The sequence below is a fragment of the Bufo gargarizans genome, chromosome 9, assembly GCF_014858855.1.
Source record: "Bufo gargarizans isolate SCDJY-AF-19 chromosome 9, ASM1485885v1, whole genome shotgun sequence".
In the NCBI taxonomy this organism is placed as follows: domain Eukaryota; kingdom Metazoa; phylum Chordata; class Amphibia; order Anura; family Bufonidae; genus Bufo; species Bufo gargarizans.
In genome coordinates, this window is record NC_058088.1 from 5,021,002 (window position 1) to 5,042,174 (window position 21,173).

Below are 21,173 nucleotides of genomic sequence, written 5' to 3' on the forward strand. Positions count from 1 at the left end.
AAAAAAAGCAGAAGTTGACCTCTCTAAGGGATTGAGGCTTACACCCCCGAGGCTACCAGCCTTGTAACTGAAGGGCAATAGGAACAAGAGGAAGCTATAGTGCATGCACTCTGTTCTTACCACTGCTGGTGAGGCTGCCCCCTGCAGACAGTCCTTTCACCCAGCGTCCTTCGTAGGTGGCGTATTCCCAAGGCTTGGCTGCTGCACCAATACGCAGAATACTCTGTGGCCCCAAGTGACATATCTCCAGAAGATGGAAATTCTTTTGGAAGTCCTCCACTGCCATCCTGCATACAGGAATACATAGCTGATAGTGATATATCTATGCCAGATATTCATGTCATTTAAAGAGACCTTGTCATCAGGATCAACCCTAGTGAAGTGGGCATGGTAGCGCTGATCCTGCTGATTAATACATGTCTTGTGAAAATTGTGTTGAGTCATTCCAGGGGACAAAAATATTTTTATTCTTTATGCAAATAAGGGCCTCAGTGCACAGATGGGGGGGGGGGGCACTAGCCCCTCAGTGCACCTCATCTCCTCCTCGTTCCAGTGCCAACTATGCCCATTGGTGCACCAAAAAGCCCTTCTTTGCATAACCCATTGATTAACCCTTTACTTCTCTTTTTAGACATGTTCTATTTTTTTCAGGATCGGAATTGCGGGTCCGCAATTCCGTTCCGCAAAATGCGGAATGGAATTGCGGATGTGTGAATGGAGCCTAAAACAAGTTCCCTTATTTGTGATGGTCATTTAAATGCCTTTTTATGTATAGTCCCTGATAAGCGGGCGGGTGTGGCAGTCGTTGGCGTGGACTTCGCATTTTTAACTGAAATTGAACATGGGTTCTTTTGGCCACACTTTGTCACCTTTTAATTCTAACCCATGGAAAATTAACCCTATTAATAGGTGCTCTTTTAAAGGGGTTGTCCTTTAAAAGTACAACTTATGAATATGGATCTACGTCACAGATGAAGGCAGGGGCGTAGCTAAAAACTCATGGGCCCTGGTGTAAGAGCTCAGCTTGGGCCCCGTCCCTCAGTGCTTGTTGGCAAGGGGCAGGGGAGCACATAGCCTTCCTCCTACCTGAGGCAAACATTGAAAGGGCACCCCCTCCCTCCAGCATGAGGTGTAAATTGACCAGTATACACTTTCTATAATGCCAGTGTCTTATGTGGTACAAGGGTCTTTGGGCCCCCTCAGGCTCCTGGGCCCGGTAGCGACTGCTACCTCTGCACCCCCTATAGCTACGCCCCTGGATGAAGGACCCCGCTTTGACCCAGAAAAGAGAGCTGCCTCCGCTATGGTGGACTTGAGTTGTCCATGTATCACAAGGATGGCCGATAAACAGGCAATGGCAAAATCATATTTGCTGGGAAGTCTCTGGACCAAACCTATTGGCAGCTCCCATATTAAAGGGGATATTTATGATGATGATGGGTAACCATGATCCTCCTCATCCGGAAGGAGCGTGCACCCTGCTGACTGCAATGATCTTCTTGATGGAAATGACCATCAGACACTCGGGAAGGATACTTGACCTTTAAAAAGCAGTTCAGAGTAAAGTTCAGACTTAAAGGGATATTCCAGTTAGAACAATTTATCCTGTGACCACTGGATAGGGGATTACTGTTAGATCAGTGGACGTCTCACCACCGGGACCCCAACGAATGACAAGAATATGGGTCCTGCTCCCCTGTATGAACAGGCTGAGCATGTGCAATGCCGTTTCATTCAACTATATGGGACTGCCAGCTATTTCCATAAGTCCTATATACTTTGAATGCTCATGCTCAACTATTGCTCCATTCAAATGGGAGACGTGGTTCCCTTGTTCTCATAATCGGCGGGGTCCCAGCTGTCAGACCCCACTGATCTAACAGTTATCCAGTTATCCTGCGGCTCTCGAGCTGTTGTAAAACTACAATTCCCACCATGCCCTGCTGTAGGCTGATAGCTGTAGGCAGTCTCGGCATGCTGGGAGTTGTAGTTTTGCAACAGCTGCAGATCCGCTGGTTGGCCACCCCTTGTATAGGGCATTTCATTTTTTGGACGATATTATTTTTTTTACTTTTGCAATAATTTTCTTTTTTTTTTATACCAGAATTCTCCATCTTCTAATATCACATTCTCGGACTGCTCCGGGTCGGTTACACTCTGCCATTCGGGCCCCCTGAGAAGACAAAAATATATTGTCCACGGAGATCTCGTGTCTCTGTACCTGACAGCTCATCATCTGAATGAGGGAAGAACTCCTACCCATCTCTCCAAGGCCCGATCCACTCGGTGTGTCCCCAGGGGTTACGAATTCTTAGCAGAGACTCAGAGCCACGCAACGTCTGAACCTGCAGGAAAAGACAGGTGCTGAACCGGGTGAACGCTCTGCACAGAGACGACTCTGGAATGACTGATGTCATCGCTGATTAGTCATAACAGCCCTAAACAATGTGCGCCGAGGAGGCAAATTGTCACTCATTACAATAGAGCTGCGGGGCAAAAGTCAGGAGCCTTATTTCGAGCGACTACAGAAAAGCGTGAGTCAGAAGTTGTCATCCATTGTGCCCGAGAGCTGATTAGGTTCACACATTTGTTGTAGTTTGTTCTAATTGTTTTGTTCCTATTCAAGGCTTTAAATTGCCTATAATTAGAAAAATGATGATCGATGGAGTGGCTGGAAAGAGAGTCACTTGCTTCGGGCAATAACAGGTCAGCACCATGCGGTGATTACGTTTAGGTGCACAACTTCTGTCTAATACCCCGCTGCTTGAAGGGGATCTGTCAGCAGATCTGTACATATGACACTGGCTGACCTGTTACATGTGCACTTGGCAGCTGAAGGCATCTGTGTTGGTCCCATGTTCATATGTGCCCGCATTGCTGAGAAAAATAATGTTTTCATATATGCCTCTAGGAGCAACGGGGGCGTTGTCATTACACCTAGAGGCTCTGCTCTCTCTGCAACCTGCTGCACCCTCTGCACTTTGATTGACAGGTCCAGGTGTGATGACGTTTTCACTGCCTGGTCCTGTCAATCAAAGTGCAGAGGGCTCGACAGTTACAGAGAGAGCGGAGCCTCTAGGTGTAATGGCAACGCCCCCGTTGCTCCTAGAGGCTCATTTGAATATATTAAAACATAATTTTTCTCAGCAATGCGGGCACATGTGAACATGGGACGAACACAGATGTCTTTAGCTGCCAAGCGCACATGTAACAGGTCAGCCAGTGTCATAGGGACAGATCTTCTGACAGATGGGCTTTAAGGACCAAGCAGGAACAAAGGAACTTGGATCAAAAAAGGTATGCATATGAGATAGATGTAGGCTGAACGCCCATTCATCCGGCAGACATTTCTCCTTTCACTACCTTAAACTGAAACTTAAGATAAGTCATAGCCACATATCAAGGGTTTTTATCATTGGGGGTCTGAGTGCTGAGACCTCCTCTGATCGCTAGAACGAGGCAAAAGTAGCGCCCACATAGAGCACAAAAACTGAATGAGAGGGTTGATAACCCAAAAAAGCACCCGCATGTGCAGTGTCCCAGGGGGTCAGTAGTGTATGCTGGGCTTTGCAGTGCAGTTTGACCACTAACCTGGGATCCACTGTCGTCTTCAAATCGGGGCGAATGCTGGAACAGGCAGGTTATTAAACAGTTCGTGACGCCAGTGTCAATTAAACGGTGACACGCCGTGTATGGTATTGTAGAAGAATGAAGCAAGCATAGGATAGCCAACAAAAACTGGAACTTTTACTGAATATCAGTGGATACAGCTGGTTCTTGGGAGTACAGAATGGCCGGTCTTAGCAAGGCATTATACAGAGTGTTGATTACAGGAGATGCAGTACAGGCGGTTTGCACACTATTCCTGACTGGTCCTGCTACATGTGACTTTCTCTCCAAGGTCTAATGCCCTTTATCTGGCGTACCCTTGAAGCTGTCCTTATCTAGTACCTCCTCTGTTATCTTGAGTACCTCTCGCTTTATCTGATCGGCCTCTGTGGTAATCTGTGTCTTGGCTTGTGGCTCGCTTATGCTGCTTCAGCTGAACGGATGGTGACTCAGGAGGGGAACCTTTTCCTTGGATCCGGAACCCGGTTACAGGGCCTTTACTACCCTCTCCTAGCCGGCAGGCTTCAGGCCTGCACTGCTCTCACAGGCCCATAGCCTGGCCTTCTCTCAGACACAGGATCATTTCTGACCTCTGCTCCCACAGTCTGTCTCCTGCCACTCCTTCCTGACTGGGCCTTATATAACCTAGGGTTCCCTAGCTCCCTCTAGTGACTCAGAGCTGGAACTACACCCTAGCCGGCCTGCAAATGCACGTTTCACAGTAACAGGAAAATACATAGCATGACATTATAAGATATTCTATACCAACCTCCCCTTAAATACAGGGGGAACGACAATACCCAAGTGACCCTTCAGTAGTGACGGGGTATTACTCTCCCGTACACTACACATGGAGCACACCGTCTATCCATTGAGCCCATCAGATCTTATTAGTCTGGTCTTTTCTATATGAATTGTAATTGTTGAAGAATGTGAAGTTTCACCTGAGCACTGGAGTATCTCTAGGAATACTGGAGGATGGCAGGACCTACCGGCATTAAATAATGGTTAAAGTGTGGATCTAGCCATAATACTGTGCGGTTTATGGGCGGGGGTCCGGGGCTCGGGACTTCGGGGGGGCTGGGCATCGGGTGCGACCCGAGACGCGCTTCTTCCTGTCAGACATGAGGTTGGACTGCGGGCAGCGATATGACACATGTGTGGTATGGGTGCTATTATGTGTCCTCTTAATGGGACAGAGTCAGTCATTGGTTGTGTCTCTGTCCATATTTTCTTTAATTGTCGGTGACTGTCGAGTGATACTCGATCCGAGTCCTTTGGCATACGAGATACTAATGTGAATACATGTGAGGCACGGTTATGCAGGGCATTAATACTCAATTTTAATCATACGGGGATGAGGCAGTAAAATATGCGAGTGGTTTGTCCACCATTGCCACAGAAGACTGCTGGACCCCCTCTTTTGCTCTATGAAATGTTTGTGATCAAAGATCGCCGTAAGCCCGCTACGTATGGTTTATGTGAGTATCAGGTGACTGGTCACATGATTGTTAATCCTTCCGATTGTGCTCACCCATGTTTGGAGGAGAGCGTACGTGGTGCGCGTTCGCTGCCTGGCAGCCGTCTGGGCGCCTCTGATCCCTGCCCTTTATGGATAATATTACGCTAAAAGAGATGCTTCGCGTATCCGCTTTATTAAGCCTTGGATGCTGAGTGAATCCTGTTCTCTCCCCCAGTATGTGAGATCTCCATTTGATTTTTAATATCTACACAATTATGGGCACCTATATGAAATTATTGTTAATCATGCTCACAAATCAGAATTGACGGACTTATGGATTTTATAATATCATAAATGTAATATCGATATGAATTTTTGTACTAAAACTAATAAAATATAAATAAAAAATAAAAAAAGATTTGGACAGCTAATCTCTAATTGGTTGCTTTTTCACTTATAGTGGATCATGGGACCCGATGTGACTCTTACCTCTTTTGCCCCTGTCACTGAGTACATGTGATAGCTGAGAATTCCCATTAGATTTGAAGTTTCAATTTCTCCCTATAGGAAAAAAGTTGCAATTTAATATACAGAAATTATAAGGATCATGGAAATTTTGAACATTTTCACTTATTACAGACAAAAACATTTTTTTGCTAACATGCCATATTTAAAGAATAACTCTATGCAAAGCCTATACACCTGTGCAGAGGGAGGCCACTTGCTTCACCCCAAAAAGGCAGACATTCTAGGCCACTCCCCAGCCCCGCTAAGCCACGCCTTCTTCCAGTGACAGTGCTCGGCAAAAAAAAAAAAAAAAGACTGGAAAAAACCTTAAAGGGGCTGTGCCGCGAAACACATTCTATATTTTTCAAACCAGAACCTGCATCTGAATACTTTTGTAATCGCATGTCATTAAAAATGTAATATAGCCAGTGAGCTATTCAATAAAACATATCTGTATAGCGCCACCTGCTGTTTACTTTTTTCCTAATTTCTTGTCCACCTCTCTGAGCTGGTTACGTGCTCAGTTTAAGGCCTCATGCACACGACAGTTTTTTTTCACGGCCCGCAAAAACTGGGTCCGTGGGTCCGTGATCCGTGACCGTTTTTTCGTCCGTGGGTCTTCCTTGATTTTTGGAGGATCCACGGACATGAATAAAAAGTCGTTTTGGCGTCCGCCTGGCCGTGCGGAGCCAAACGGATCCGTCCTGAATTACAATGCAAGTCAATAGGGACGGATCCGTTTGAAGTTGACACAATATGGTGCCATTTCAAACAGATCCGTCCCCATTGACTTTCAATGTAAAGTCTGGAGTTCTTTTATACCATCGGATTGGAGTTTTCTCCAATCCGATGGTATATTTTAACTTGAAGCGTCCCCATCACCATGGGAACGCCTCTATGTTAGAATATACTGTCGGATATGAGCTACATCGTGAAAATCAGATCCGACAGTATATTCTAACACAGAGGCGTTCCCATGGTGATGGGGACGCTTCAGGTTAGAATATACTGAAAAACTGTGTACATGACTGCCCCCTGTTTTTAACTCATTGGTGGCCAGTGCGGCCGCCCCCCCTCCCTCCCCTGTAGTTAACTCATTGGTGGCCAGTGCGGCCGCCCCCCCCCCCCCTCCCTCCCCTGTGCGGCCGCCCCCCCCCCCTCCCTCCCCTGTAGTAAACTCGTTGGTGTCCAGTGGGCCCCCCCTCCCTCCCCTGTAGTTAACTCGTTGGTGGCCAGTGGGCCCCCCCTCCGTCCGCTATAGATAACTCATTGGTGTCCAGTGGGCCCCCCCTCCCTCCGCTGTAGATAACTCGTTGGTGGCCAGTGGGCCCTCTCCCCTCCCTCCCCCTCCTAATTAAAATCGCCCCCCTATCATTGGTGGCAGTGGTGAGTACCGATCGGAGTCCCAGTGTAATCGCTGGGGCTCCGATCGGTAACCATGGCAACCGGGACGCTACTGCAGTTCCGGTTGCCATGGTAGCTTAGCAATTTGTAGAAGCTTTATACTTACCTGAAGAGCAGCGATGTCTGTGACCGGCCGGGAGCTCCTCCTACTGGTAAGTGAAAGGTCTGTGCGGCGCATTGCTTATAGCACAGACCTGTCACTTACCAGTAGGAGGAGCTCCCGGCCGGTCACAGACATCGCTGCTCTTCAGGTAAGTATAAAGCTTCTACAAATTGCTAAGCTACCATGGCAACCGGGACTGCAGTAGCGTCCCGGTTGCCATGGTTACCGATCGGAGCCCCAGCGATTACACTGGGACTCCGATCGGTACTCACCACTGCCACCAATGATAGGGGGGCGATTTTAATTAGGAGGGGGTGGGAGGGGAGAGGGCCCACTGGCCACCAATGAGTTATCTATAGCGGACGGAGGGGGGGCCCACTGGACACCAATGAGTTATCTATAGCGGACGGAGGGGGGGCCCACTGGACACCAATGAGTTATCTATAGCGGACGGAGGGGGGGGCCCACTGGACACCAATTAGTTAACTACAGGGGAGGGAGGGGGGGCTGGCTACCAAGAAGTTAACTACAGGGGAGGGAGGGGGGGGGGCGGCCGCACTGGCCACAAATGAGTTAAAAACAGGGGGGGGGGGGGTCTGCCCCCTGCTGCCTGGCAGCACCTGCCAGGCAGCAGGGGGCAGTCATGTACACAGTTTTCAGTATATTCTAACCTGAAGCGTCCCCATCACCATGGGAACGCCTCTGTGTTAGAATATACTGTCGGATCTGAGTTTTCGCGAAGTGAAAACTCACCTCTGAAAAAGCTTTTATGCAGACGGATCTTCGGATCCGTCTGTATGAAAGCAACCTACGGCCACGGATCACGGACACGGATGCCAATCTTGTGTGCATCCGTGTTCTTTCACGGACCCATTGACTTGAATGGGTCCGTGAACCGTTGTCCGTCAAAAAAATAGGACAGGTCATATTTTTTTGACGGACAGGATACACTGATCACAGCCTCGGCTGCAAAACGGTGCATTTTCCGATTTTTCCACGGACCCATTGAAAGTCAATGGGTCCGCGAAAAAAAACGGAAAACGGCACAACGGCCACGGATGCACACAACGGTCGTGTGCATGAGGCCTAAGTCTCCAGCTCCATCTTACGTTAGAAGATGTGGAAAGGAAAGAGCTACCACATAAAGGAAACGTCCCCTAGTCTGCCAGGCTGAAGAGAATCTAGCAGAAGAATTGGAGCAATGAATGTGGAGATCTCTGGATCCATGTGAGGAACAGGGCTGGTTTTAGATAGAGATTGCAGTGTACTATATGATGCCTGATTTTTTTTACATCAATCATGGCATAACCCCTTCCTCGGCCCCGGAGTGCTTCACTCCCCCTCATGTCCGCCAGCTTTAGTGACTGATTTGGGGTGAGGGAAGCCTCAGTCAGTCGGTTTGTGGATACACGTCACCCTCAGACAGTGAAATGCTGCTGTCTGAGTGAGGAACCACAGAAAAGGAGGACACCACAGCGTGGAGCCAAGAAACCGGACTGTCCGGCCTAAAGCTGGACGTCTGGCCACTCTAACTGGGCCAGGGACACAGGGACTCAATCTTGACTTGCCCAGGACAGAGATCTTACTTTTCAGGAGTTGAATTTTAAATATTATTTTGTTCTTGGGGAGATAAGCTTCTGCCAAAGGTGCCTGGAACCCCCTTTCTCCCATATCCCACTGATAACACATGCATCCTCAGCTGCGCCGAACATGTACAGACGTGGACAAAATTGTTGGTACCCTTTGGTCAATGAAAGAAAAAGTCACAATGGTCACAGAAATAACTTTAATCTGACAAAAGTAATAATAAATTAAAATTCTATAAATGTTAACCAATGAAAGTCAGACATTGTTTTTCAACCATGCTTCAACAGAATTATGTAAAAAAATAAACTCATGAAACAGGCATGGACAAAAATGATGGTACCCCTAACTTAATATTTTGTTGCGCAACCTTTTGAGGCAATCACTGCAATCAAACGCTTCCTGTAACTGTCAATGAGACATCTGCACCTCTCAGCAGGTATTTTGGCCCACTCCTCATGAGCAAACTGCTCCAGTTGTGTCCGGTTTGAAGGGTGCCTTTTCCAGACTGCATGTTTCAGCTCCTTCCAAAGATGCTCAATAGGATTGAGGTCAGGGCTCATAGAAGGCCACTTTAGAATAGTCCAATTTTTTCCTCTTAGCCATTCTTGGGTGTTTTTAGCGGTGTGTTTTGGGTCATTGTCCTGTTGCAAGACCCATGACCTGCGACTGAGACCAAGCTTTCTGACACTGGCTAGTACATTTCTCTCTAGAATTCCTTGATAGTCTTGAGATTTCATTGTACCCTGCACAGATTCAAGACACCCTGTGCCAGACGCAGCAAAGCAGCCCCAGAACATAACAGAGCCTCCTCCATGTTTCACAGTAGGGACAGTGTTCTTTTCTTGATATGCTTCATTTTTTCGTCTGTGAACATACAGCTGATGTGCCTTGGCAAAAACTTCGATTTTTGTCTCATCTGTCCACAGGACATTCTCCCAGAAGCTTTGTGGCTTGTCAACATGTAGTTTGGCATATTCCAGTCTTGCTTTTTTATGATTCGTTTTCAACAATGGTGTCCTCCTTGGTCGTCTCCCATGTAGTCCACTTTGGCTCAAACAACGACGGATGGTGCGATCTGACACTGATGTTCCTTGAGCATGAAGTTCACCTTGAATCTCTTTAGAAGTCTTTCTAGGCTCTTTTGTTACCATTCGGATTATCCGTCTCTTAGATTTGTCATCAATTTTCCTCCTGCGGCCACGTCCAGGGAGGTTGGCTACAGTCCCATGGATCTTAAACTTATGAATAATATGTGCAACTGTACTCACAGGAACATCTAGTTGCTTGGAGATGGTCTTATAGCCTTTACCTTTAACATGCTTGTCTATAATTTTCTTTCTGATCTCTTGAGACAGCTCTTTCCTTTGCTTCCTCTGGTCCATGTCGAGTGTGGTACACACCATATCACCAAACAACACAGTGATTACCTGGAGCCATATATATAGGCCCAATGGCTGATTACAAGGTTGTAGACACCTGTGATGCTAATTAGTGGACACACCTTGAATTAACATGTCCCTTTGGTCACATTATGTTCTGTGTTTTCTAGGGGTACCATCATTTTTGTCCATGCCTGTTTCATGAGTTTATTTTTTTACATAATTCTGTTGAAGCATGGTTGAAAAACAATGTCTGACTTTCATTGGTTAACATTTATAGAATTTTAATTTATTATTACTTTTGTCAGATTAAAGTTATTTCTGTGACCATTGTGACTTTTTCTTTCATTGACCAAAGGGTACCAACAATTTTGTCCACGTCTGTATGTGTGTGTGGTGGGAATAGGGGGAGATCAATGTCAGGTGAACAAGCTTTTGGCTGACAATTTTCTCTTGTGTGGCCAGCCTTATGGTTGTGGAACCTGTGCAGTTGCATAGGGCGCTCCACCTTTTATTACTGACAGTGGACAGTGTCATTTAGGCAGCACTTTGGCAATGCTATTTGGGCAGTGTAAGACTGTATTCTTTGGGTACTATATGGTACATCATACGTGGGGGTGTGACACAGACGTTGCATGGGGCGTGAACCACACCTAAGACCAACATTGTGTTGCACTTTTCCATGAAGAAGCATACATAAAAAAAATGTATACAGTACGGTCAGATGGCGACGTCAGGTCATGTGTCTGTTGGAGGTGCATGTCATTGTAGAAGATGCAGATGTCTTACCTGAGTGTTCCCACAGCAGATAAGAGCTCCTCGCTCAAGCATATTGTGTAGGTGACTCCACAAGTCTGACATTGGGCCACTGGTATCACAGCTCTGCACCACACCTCCAGTCATATCTTCCAAAGCTTCTCCTGCAAATCCCATCTGAAGAGCAGAGTAACCACCTTTCAGTCTGCAACAAGAACAATCAAGGTATGATCCCAAACCTATATGAACCCAGTTTGTCTATAGAGCATTCTACATGGTACTCACTTTGCATAGGCCTTCTCCAGAAGCGAGCTCCAGAACTCATCCTTGTCCTTAGAGTGCACAAAAAGTAGATTATATTGAGTCCTCCCATTGCTCTGGGCGGGAACTGTAGGCAGAAGGTCATCCACCATAACGTCTACCCAATGTCCATACTGCCAAAACTATAAAAGAGATATAATAGCTTTTATATCTTATCTTTGTCCAACTGGCGTCCAACGGTTTCTTTATGAATGGTATCTTACGCGGAATCTAAATTTTCCGCTGTAGCCATCTCCAAAATCTTGATCCATGGGGACTACTTGTTCTAGCAGCTGCGGGTACAGAGAAAGACAGGCCACAGCCGAGAGGAACCAACAATTACCTGTAAAGTAAAGTTTTCACTGAGGAGCCTTCATTATAACTACCCATCCCAGATTGGAATGAAGACCATGCATGAAGTACACATATATAACAAATAACAGGTACTGTGAAATATATAATATACAGTACAGACCAAAAGTTTGGACACAACCTCAGCCTCCCTTCTGTCGGTGCCAAGAACCCGCCTCAAGACAAGGGGGGGACAGACGTTTCTCAGTATTGGCCCCCAAGATCTGGAACTCCCTCCCAGAACACATTAGAACAACATCAAATTACCTGGAATTTAGGAAGTTGGTTAAGACCTGGCTTTTTGTGTAGGATGACGTAGGGGCCCACCAATATAGCCGTCGACAAGCGCTTCGATCGGATTGAGTTCCTCTAGAGCGCTATACAAGGACTTAGTAACATAACATAACACACCTTCTCATTCAAAGACTTTTCTTTATTTTCATGACTATGAAAATTGTAGATTCACACTGAAGGCATCAAAACTATGAATTAACACATGTGGAATTATATACATAACAAAAAAGTGTGAAACAACTGAAAATATGTCATATTCTAGGTTCTTCAAAGTAGCCACCTTTTGCTTTGATTACTGCTTTGCACACTCTTGGCATTCTCTTGATGAGCTTCAAGAGGTAGTCACCTGAAATGGTTTTCACTTCACAGGTGTGCCCTGTCAGGTTTAATAAGTGGGATTTCTTGCCTTATAAATGGGGTTGGGACCATCAGTTGCGTTGTGGAGAAGTCAGGTGGATACACAGCTGATAGTCCTACTGAATAGACTGTTAGAATTTGTATTATGGCAAGAAAAAAGCAGCTAAGTAAAGAAAAACGAGTGGCCATCATTACTTTAAGAAATGAAGGTCAGTCAGTCCGAAAAATTGGGAAAACTTTGAAAGTGTCCCCAAGTGCAGTCACAAAAACCATCAAGTGATACAAAGAAACTGGCTCACATGCGGACCGCCCCAGGAAAAAGAAGACCAAGAGTCACCTCTGCTGCGGAGGATAAGTTCATCCGAGTCACCAGCCTCAGAAATCGCAGGCCAACAGCAGCTCAGATTAGAGACCAGGTCAATGCCACACAGAGTTCTAGCAGCAGACACATCTCTAGAACAACTGTTAAGAGGAGACTGTGTGAATCAGGCCTCCATGGTAGAATATCTGCTAGGAAACCACTGCTAAGGACAGGCAACAAGCAGAAGAGACTTGTTTGGGCTAAAGAACACAAGGAATGGACATTAGACCAGTGGAAATCTGTGCTTTGGTCTGATGAGTCCAAATTTGAGATCTTTGGTTCCAACCACCGTGTCTTTGTGCGACGCAGAAAAGGTGAACGGATGGACTCTACATGCCTGGTTTCCACCGTGAAGCATGGAGGAGGAGGTGTGATGGTGTGGGGGTGCTTTGCTGGTGACACTGTTGGGGATTTATTCAAAATTGAAGGCATACTGAACCAGCATGGCTACCACAGCATCTTGCAGCGGCATGCTATTCCATCCGGTTTGCGTTTAGTTGGACCATCATTTATTTTTCAACAGGACAATGACCCCAAACACACCTCCAGGCTGTGTAAGGGCTATTTGACCATGAAGGAGAGTGATGGGGTGCTGCGCCAGATGACCTGGCCTCCACAGTCACCGGACCTGAACCCAATCGAGATGGTTTGGGGTGAGCTGGACCGCAGAGTGAAGGCAAAAGGGCCAACAAGTGCTAAGCATCTCTGGGAACTCCTTCAAGAATGTTGGAAGACCATTTCAGGTGACTACCTCTTAAAGCTCATCAAGAAATGCCAAGAGTGTGCAAAGCAGTAATCAAAGCAAAAGGTGGCTACTTTGAAGAACCTAGAATATGACATATTTTCAGTTGTTTCACACTTTTTTGTTACGTATATAATTCCACATGTGTTAATTCATAGTTTTGATGCCTTCAGTGTGAATCTACAATTTTCATAGTCATGAAAATAAAGAAAACTCTTTGAATGAGAAGGGGTGTCCAAACTTTTGGTCTGTACTGTATATGGCAGGGATGCTAGTTAGAGATGAGCGAATCGAAGTTGACGAAGTGGAATTCGATCCGAATTTCAGAAAAAATTATATTCGCTCCGAATTTCCTCCTGCTTTGTGGTAACGAATCGCATTTTTTCATGCTGCACATGTTAGGACATGGAGCAAAAAACTCTGGTAACGAGGGATCACCCACAATGCCATGCATGCAGCCAATCAGCAGCCAGCCCTATAAATAGCCTCAGCCATCTTGGATTCAGCCATTTTCCAGTGTACTTATGTAAACGCCCCAGAGTGGCATTACCACTTCTTCACCCCGCTACTGTCTTTAATGCGCTGATATAATGTAATTTTGTCCATTTATTCCAATTCCTTCACAATGTGCATTCCTATTTCTAATGTGTAATGTGCCTGGTTCACCAGCAGGTGGCAGCAAATATGGCAGAGCTACAGAGAGAGAATTGAACCTTTCATTCCATTCTAACACCCCCCTCTGTGGAGGAGTGGGCGAGTCCCACTTCCTGCAGGAAGGGTGGGGACCAGTTTCTGAAGCAGTCTAGCTTAACCCCTGCTAGGGGAAGGAGGGTGTGCTGGGCACGTCTCTGCTGGACATGCCCAGACTAAGCCAAGCCAGCCAGAGCACCTTCAGCTCTGCTGGATGTGAAGGCCACAGCTTAGAGTCTCAAGGAGCCAGGAGGAGTGTTCCCTGGCCTATTCTAGAGACAGACTACAATGAGAGAAGTTGCAGCATAAAGAAGAAGCTAAGTTATACAGCTACCCTGTCGGTACAGTTGAGTTTGCCTGCCAGAGTTTTAATGGCAAAGACTGCTGGGACCAAGACAATGTTGGAAGATTGTGTCTGATGAATGTTTACCAAAGTAAAGCTGCTATTCAACTGCATAACAAGGTCTGAACTCAATTATTTCTTCAATTCCTCAATTATTCCCCCCTATTTTTCTGCTTCAGAGCCAACGCCTGGGGTCCAGCCGTATCCAGGTAGGAGCACCATGACACAAAACATTAAGGGACATTTTAGGCCACGCTATACCACTCGGCCATTCCTACACCTGGGTACTCAGGACTTTTCCTTTAGGGCCCCAGGGGGCGGCACACTGCACTTAGTGCAGGGAGAGACGTCAGCAGGCGCTAGGGACAGTGGTAGAAAAGACTTTAAAACTTTTATTTTGCTGAATAGAAGTTCAGGGAAAGATCATTAGAAGTGTAGGGAAAGGATAGGGAGGAATTATTCCACAGTACTGAAGCAGAACAGGGTCCAATAGGGGAGTACAAAACCAATTTGATAACAAATGTGTGATTATTACCACCAAAATCAAGTAGCAATATGGAAGATGTCCTTCCTCCTACAAGAGCAATGGCGCATAGACCTGATGTAGTTGGCGGCGGCGGTGGATCCTGCCACTATTTAAACGCTAGCCCCAAAGCGAGGTTTGGTTAGCGTCCCGCCCTTACTACGTCACATTGCATGTCAAGTCCGCGCATGAGCGGTTAGATATATCCACATGACTGAAGGACGGAGCGCTAAGCGGACGATGGTGAATACAATGACGTCACCACGTCCGGTCTCATTGATTCATAATGACCAGAATGACTTGGTTGCCGGGTGACCGGGACGCTCTCCCCAGCCCCTGTCATATGCGCGGCCGCTGATATGTGGTCGCGTTACCGTATATATGTATGGCATTTATGGCAAATTTGATATAATAGAGGTAGGTTGAATATGTTGGTCCAAAGGATCAGTATAAAACTGAGCGTTTCCCCTGATGAGCTTTTTACTCATCATAAAGCGAAACGTGCATGTAGGGCTTACTAGGGCGCACAATTCCAGGGTTAGGTTCCTGTAGCACCTGGTCGTGGGTGATCAGGGTCTAGTGTAGGACCTTGCAGGGCATTTTAGGGCAAGGTAGCCAGCCTCCCTAACCCTTCCTTGCCATCCTCTTTAGCCTCGGACGACATCTACCATTGCGAGGCCATTGGTGGACAAGGATCGTTTCTACTGGAGCGGTAGGACCAATAGTTACACTTTGAGGTGCCACTGAGCACTGTGCTGTTATATACTAACTTAAGTACTCTTGGCCACTAAGTGTCATTATGTATTAAGGGTCTTTCACCAATACTCTATAGATGTATTTAGTCAATATCTAAGTATCTTATATTGGGACCTATTTTTCTATATGCATATCTATTAAAAGTTAAGTTTTATACTGATTATCTTCCATATTGCTCCAATAGGGGAGTGTACAGCCTGGGTAATAGGAACAATCCTATTACACTTTACTGCACTGATTGGGGATCCAAATTGCTATTATACTGCTGCTTTCAGGTTTGCAATAGATGATACCTCTGTAATTCCAGCAAACCATACTTTTTATTGGGGTGCAAGTGCTGTGAGATACAGCTATTAACAGGGTGTATTACTAGGAAATATTTCTATGTCTTATTAGCCCTTGTGCGGTGCAGTTATATGTTCTAGAGCCTTTTTTTGGCGTGTATTAATGGGAAAAAGGGCTTATTAGCCGTTGTGTGGTGAAGTGAGAAATTTACAGCCCTTTTTGGGGGCCTTTTATTACACCTGCTAAAAGGAAGGACAAACTGAACTACTATAGAGACATCCTATGTAGTCAGTTGGCCACTGCCCATCTGCGCCATCGTCCATCCTCTCGCAGGTTTAACCAGGGGGCCCTCTGCGCTCTCGTTCCACTGCCATGGCTGCTGTGGCGGGGTGGGGTAGGGGGTAGGAGCAGTCCCAGCTCCATCAGAAGCAGCTTGAGTCTAAAGTCGATGAAGAAACTACTCACTAGTAGCAGCAGCTAGACCTGGAGCAGAACCTGAACCAGCATGTGGTGGCATACTTGGACAGCACCCTGCCACCCCACATTGAAGATCCGCTGGATGTCACGTTTCGGTGTGGGAGGGAAACCCACACCAAACGTAGGAGGGCAAGGGGATAGGGGAAAAGACCTGGAAGCTAGGGAAAGGAGCAGGTCACCTCCTGGGGAAACCCTAATCCAAGTCCTGACTTACTGCCAATATGAACTGACCCCAGAGGTAGGCGAGTTCATACACCGGAACCTAAAGTCCTAATTCACCCTGTAGGACCCTGGTACTAATGTCAGGACAAGAGACAACCTGTTCCTCCAAAAGGTAGGATGAACAGGAGTCTCCCTCAGGCCTAAACACCAAAGACAAGAAACCCCAAACAACAAACAAAAGGTAAAAGACACTTAACTTCAAATAGCCATGGAAGCACAGGAACTCAGCCAAGATCCAGACACCAGCAATCCAAAACAAGACAGAAGCAATAGACTGCACCAGAAGGTGAAAGAAACCCCAATAAATAGGAAAGGGTAAATGACCATGAGCAACACCTAAGGCAAGAGGTGTGGCCATCACCAGAAACAACACAGACACAAAATGATCCACAAAGAACTTGTTAGATCACACCAGGTGTTGGCAGTCTCACCGATCTCATGGCACCTGTCACAGGAATGTCCGTGACAGTACCCCCCCTTTTACGGGTGACCTCTGGGCACCCAGGACCGACCTTATCTGGGTGAGACTTGTGAAAGGCTTTCACCAAACGACTGGCATTCACGTCAGATGCTGGTACCCACATCCTCTCCTCTGGTCCATAACCCTTCCAGTGCACAAGATACTGAAGAGATCTACGGAGAACTCGAGAGTCAATTATCTTGACGATCTGAAATTCCATACTACCTTCCACCATGACAGGAGCTGGTGGCAAGGAAGACGGTTCCAAAGGTTTAATATATCTATTTAACAAAGGCCTATGAAACACATTATGAATTTTAAGAGCCTAAGGAAGTTCAAGATGAAAGGCTACCGGATTATGAAGCCTACGCCCCCTGAAGAAGCAAGGCGAAACGCGCGTCGGGCAAGGAGCCATCATCCTATCCTTTCTGGTCACTATAGGTTGTCCCACCGTCAATTGTACTTTGTATTGCTGGTTGCAGGCGGATCAGCGTCTGATCACTGTGTTGTGATCACTCCTGCTGACTTCCCTGCAATATTATTGCGATTTATGTATTCTTTTGTGACTTGCGGTGGCGTAATAGGGACGCTGTGCTTTCTGTGTGATTATTTATTGGTATTATAACCATCCATCACATCAGTTTAGACAACACTTTGTCTTATTTTATTTCATGTACCATCTGACTTATCTGACATACCAGTTTTAGGATTATTTTGGTGGCTCCGTGCACTTATCACTTTATCCTCCTGCATCTTTTTACCACTAATTGAAACCGTTGTATATGTAGTACCAATTATTGTGTCTTTCTATTAATAAAGATTTATCAATTATATACAGTATGTGTGTGACTTTTTAGGTTATCACCTCCACACTATGTCACCTTGCCACTCTGTGGCCTCCTCATGCTGCTGCAAAATCAACACTATGTTACTAGGCCACTCTGTGGCCTCCTCATGCTGCTGCTGCTGCCACCTCCACACTATGTCACCTTGCCAGTCTGTGGCCTCCTCATGCTGCTGCTAACTCAACACTATGTAAATGGACCACTCTGTGGTCTCCTCCTGCTGCTGCTGCCACCTCACTACTATGTCACTGGGCCACTCTGTGGTCTCTTTATGCTGCTTCCACCTCAACACTATGTCATTGGGCCATTTTGTGGACTTCTCAAAGCACTAGTCAGTACCTTTAAAGGGTTTTTCAGGTCCTCAGATTTTTATGACCTAGCCTCATGATAGGTCATCAATATCTGATCATTGGGGCCCTGGAACTAGCTCTTGAGTGGAGCAGGAAGCACAGCTTAGTGGAGAATAGTGGGGTACAAATGGGGATCCTATGTTATGTAGGCATTATCAGTAAGACATGGACTAGGTTCTACCCCAGACTTCTAAAATACTGATTTGCATGAGTCTTGAAATAGGTCTTGCACAGACTTACTCAGGTTACCCTGGCACACATCCATCCTGGTAGCTCCATCTACTATAAAGCGGGGACATTGACAGATTTCCTACAAGGAGAAAACAGCATGAAGGACACATGTTTTGACATTAGTTGTGTAAAGTTAGAAGGTAAGTACAATTCATGACCTTGGGTCTCTTCCACTTGATTCCATCAATGTGTAGAGCCTTATCCTGAGGAAAGGTGTTGTCCTCAAAGAGGGGCCCTGAGGAGGAGGATGGTGGCACAGGCGCTTCTAGAACTAGGTTCTCACATGGAGAGATTGTAGGTTTCAGTTTCTTGGCTGGAGGAGGTTCCATGACTGGCCACAACCAACATTAGCACATGTCCATGACCTGGTAATAAGTAAACATAAGGTTGAGTGTAAAAATATGCTGTCGAGTAAGCAGACACATATTGGGCTCCCAGGGCATTAAGAGTCATTGGGGGAGATTTATCAAAACTGGTGCAAAGGAAAACTGGCTTATTTGCCAGTTGCAACCAATCAGATTCTACCTCTTATTTTCCAAAGGAGCCCTGAAAAGTTAATGCTTTTCCCACTTGTCACAGATTAGAGCTTGAAAATGTGATCATCTAGAGATCTTAGTGACACCTGTTGCAGAACCTTACGACTTGTCCTTCTTGGTGTTGCAATTTCAATGTTGCAGTACAGGCCAATTTGTCATAAATTAGGCACATCTCTGACAGTACACTTGGAGTGAAAAAGTACTCCACTTCCTATTTATCAAGTTTGCGTGTTTTTGGCCATAAGATTGGACTGGCGTATTTCATTCGGCTGTCTTTCTTTTACAGACTATTTATTTATTAAAAGTCGCACAGAAGCTGATGAATTAGACAAGGTGTATTTGTATTAGGCCTCTTTCACACGGGCGTTTTGGCTTTCCGTTTGCGAGATCCGTTCAGGGCTCTCACACGCGGTCCAAAACGGATCAGTTTTTCCCTAATGCATTCTGAATGGAAAAGGATCCGCTCAGAATACATCAGTTTACCTCCGTTCCATCTCCATTCCACTTTGGAGGCGGACACCAAAACACTGTTTGCAGCATTTTGGTGTCCGTCTGACGAAACTGAGCCAAACGGATCCGGAAATCCGTTGGGGACGGACCCGTTTTCTATGATACAATCTGGTTCATATTCACTTAGACTGGTCTAATTTTTTTGCGCGTGAAAAAAAATAAATCGCATCTTTGCGGAGAAAAGTCACATTTCGACAGGAAACAGCAACTTTTATTGCAAAAAAAGTTGGCTATTATCACTGAAAACAGATGACGAAAAGTACACCAGCCCTGGAGTGACGTAGAAATTAGACTGGCGCCAAATACAAAAAAAGGTCGGCAAAAAAAATCGCAACAGTTAAAAAACTGGCGCAATTTCAGTAGTAAATTCCACTAAAAATAAAAGAGAATTTTATAGATTAAAAACAGGCGCAAACACTAAATGTGTCCCCCTGAGTTTTTTGCCAACATTTTCCAGGCGTAAATGTTAGTAAATTTGCTCCTAAGTAGCGAGGATGGCGTAAAACACCAGTGTGACAAAATATTGCATTTGAAAAGTCGCAAAAAGGAAGCCGGCTTAAATGTTGGTGAAAAACGACTTCAGTCAGGGTCTGGAGTAACTGTTACTTTTGGCACACGGACCCTCCGCTACCGCAGGGGGAAACAAAGACCGGCTTAAAACGCCTGTCTTTGTAAATGACCCCCAACATCAGGAAAGTAGGATAAAGTTTGGGAACTTTTATAGCACAGATACTACATTTTTTTATCTTCTTGTTTTGGCTACAAAAACTGCATCCAAATGAGATGAGAGTGACCCAACATGATCTACATGAGCTGCAGTCTCCTCTACTTTCCCAAACAGCCCATTACCTGAGTAAATCACAAGGTAGGAACCCAAGGTGTCGCAGGACAGTCCTGACCAGAGACATTCAGACACGCTGACTTACACAAGGAAGTGACTGAGAACCTGAACAACCAGTAGCCTGCAAAGCCTCATGGGAAATCCTTGTCTTTACTCTGAGCCTCTCGGTATAACGCAGCAGGCAGGTTACTGTGAAACTACAAGCCTCAGCCTGTCCTGATACATTGTATCCACATGTGTTACATTATACAAAGTGGGACAATTCCCAGTGGATTTCCTGTGTGAATCAGTTCAGTTCAATTATACAAAATGACCGATGACAGGTAAGGCCTCGTTCAGGCGGCCATAATGAGGTTGTAAGACACGGAACCAATACAAACGAAGACTAAAATGCAGACACATTGGGGGTCATTTACTATTGTCATTTGCGTCTTTTTTTTTAATATTTTGCCATTTTTAGACTGGTTTGCTGTGTTCGTCCCATTCATTGTGCTCTTTTTTTTAAACCTTTTCTTTTTCATGAGATTTGCGCCTGTTTTGACGTTGACAGTGTTTACAGTGTTTTAGGGGCTTGCCTTTGTATATTTTTTTCGACTCCTTTGGAACTTTACTTTGGGAGTTTAGGTCTTGTACCTGTCTGTTTTTGGTGACGTAATTTACAAATATGCGACTTTTTTTATGGTGTAAGTAGTTGACCATTTTCTCGTAATTCCACTCCACTCAGGTAGTGGAGTAAAGTATTATGACGGGGCTTGCAAGCATAGGAAACACTAATGTGCCCTGCCAGCATGTAGCCAAATTCGGGGGCCACAGACAGGAACAGCGATCGATCGCCGTGGGCCGTGTTGTTACAGTGCAAGGAATCTGTACCCCGTACACCGCTGAGGGGTCA

At 45.8% G+C, this 21,173-nt stretch overlaps 1 protein-coding gene across 1 annotated transcript in view; it reads right to left on the reverse strand.

The window, feature by feature from the left end:
* LOC122946852 (calpain-1 catalytic subunit-like) overlaps positions 1 to 20,375 on the reverse strand; it is a 62,075-nt gene extending 41,700 nt beyond the window's left edge. Inside the window, exons 1-10 of the mRNA XM_044306711.1 lie at positions 20,290 to 20,375; positions 18,553 to 18,759; positions 18,404 to 18,473; positions 11,332 to 11,450; positions 11,093 to 11,250; positions 10,841 to 11,012; positions 5,561 to 5,632; positions 2,260 to 2,345; positions 2,102 to 2,173; positions 121 to 287 (exon numbers count right to left, since the gene is read on the reverse strand). Coding sequence (XP_044162646.1) covers positions 121 to 287; positions 2,102 to 2,173; positions 2,260 to 2,345; positions 5,561 to 5,632; positions 10,841 to 11,012; positions 11,093 to 11,250; positions 11,332 to 11,450; positions 18,404 to 18,473; positions 18,553 to 18,723 — 1,087 coding nt within the window. The 5' untranslated portion in view covers positions 18,724 to 18,759; positions 20,290 to 20,375. The remainder of the gene's footprint in view (positions 1 to 120; positions 288 to 2,101; positions 2,174 to 2,259; positions 2,346 to 5,560; positions 5,633 to 10,840; positions 11,013 to 11,092; positions 11,251 to 11,331; positions 11,451 to 18,403; positions 18,474 to 18,552; positions 18,760 to 20,289) is intronic.
* Between the last annotated feature and the right edge of the window lie 798 nt (positions 20,376 to 21,173).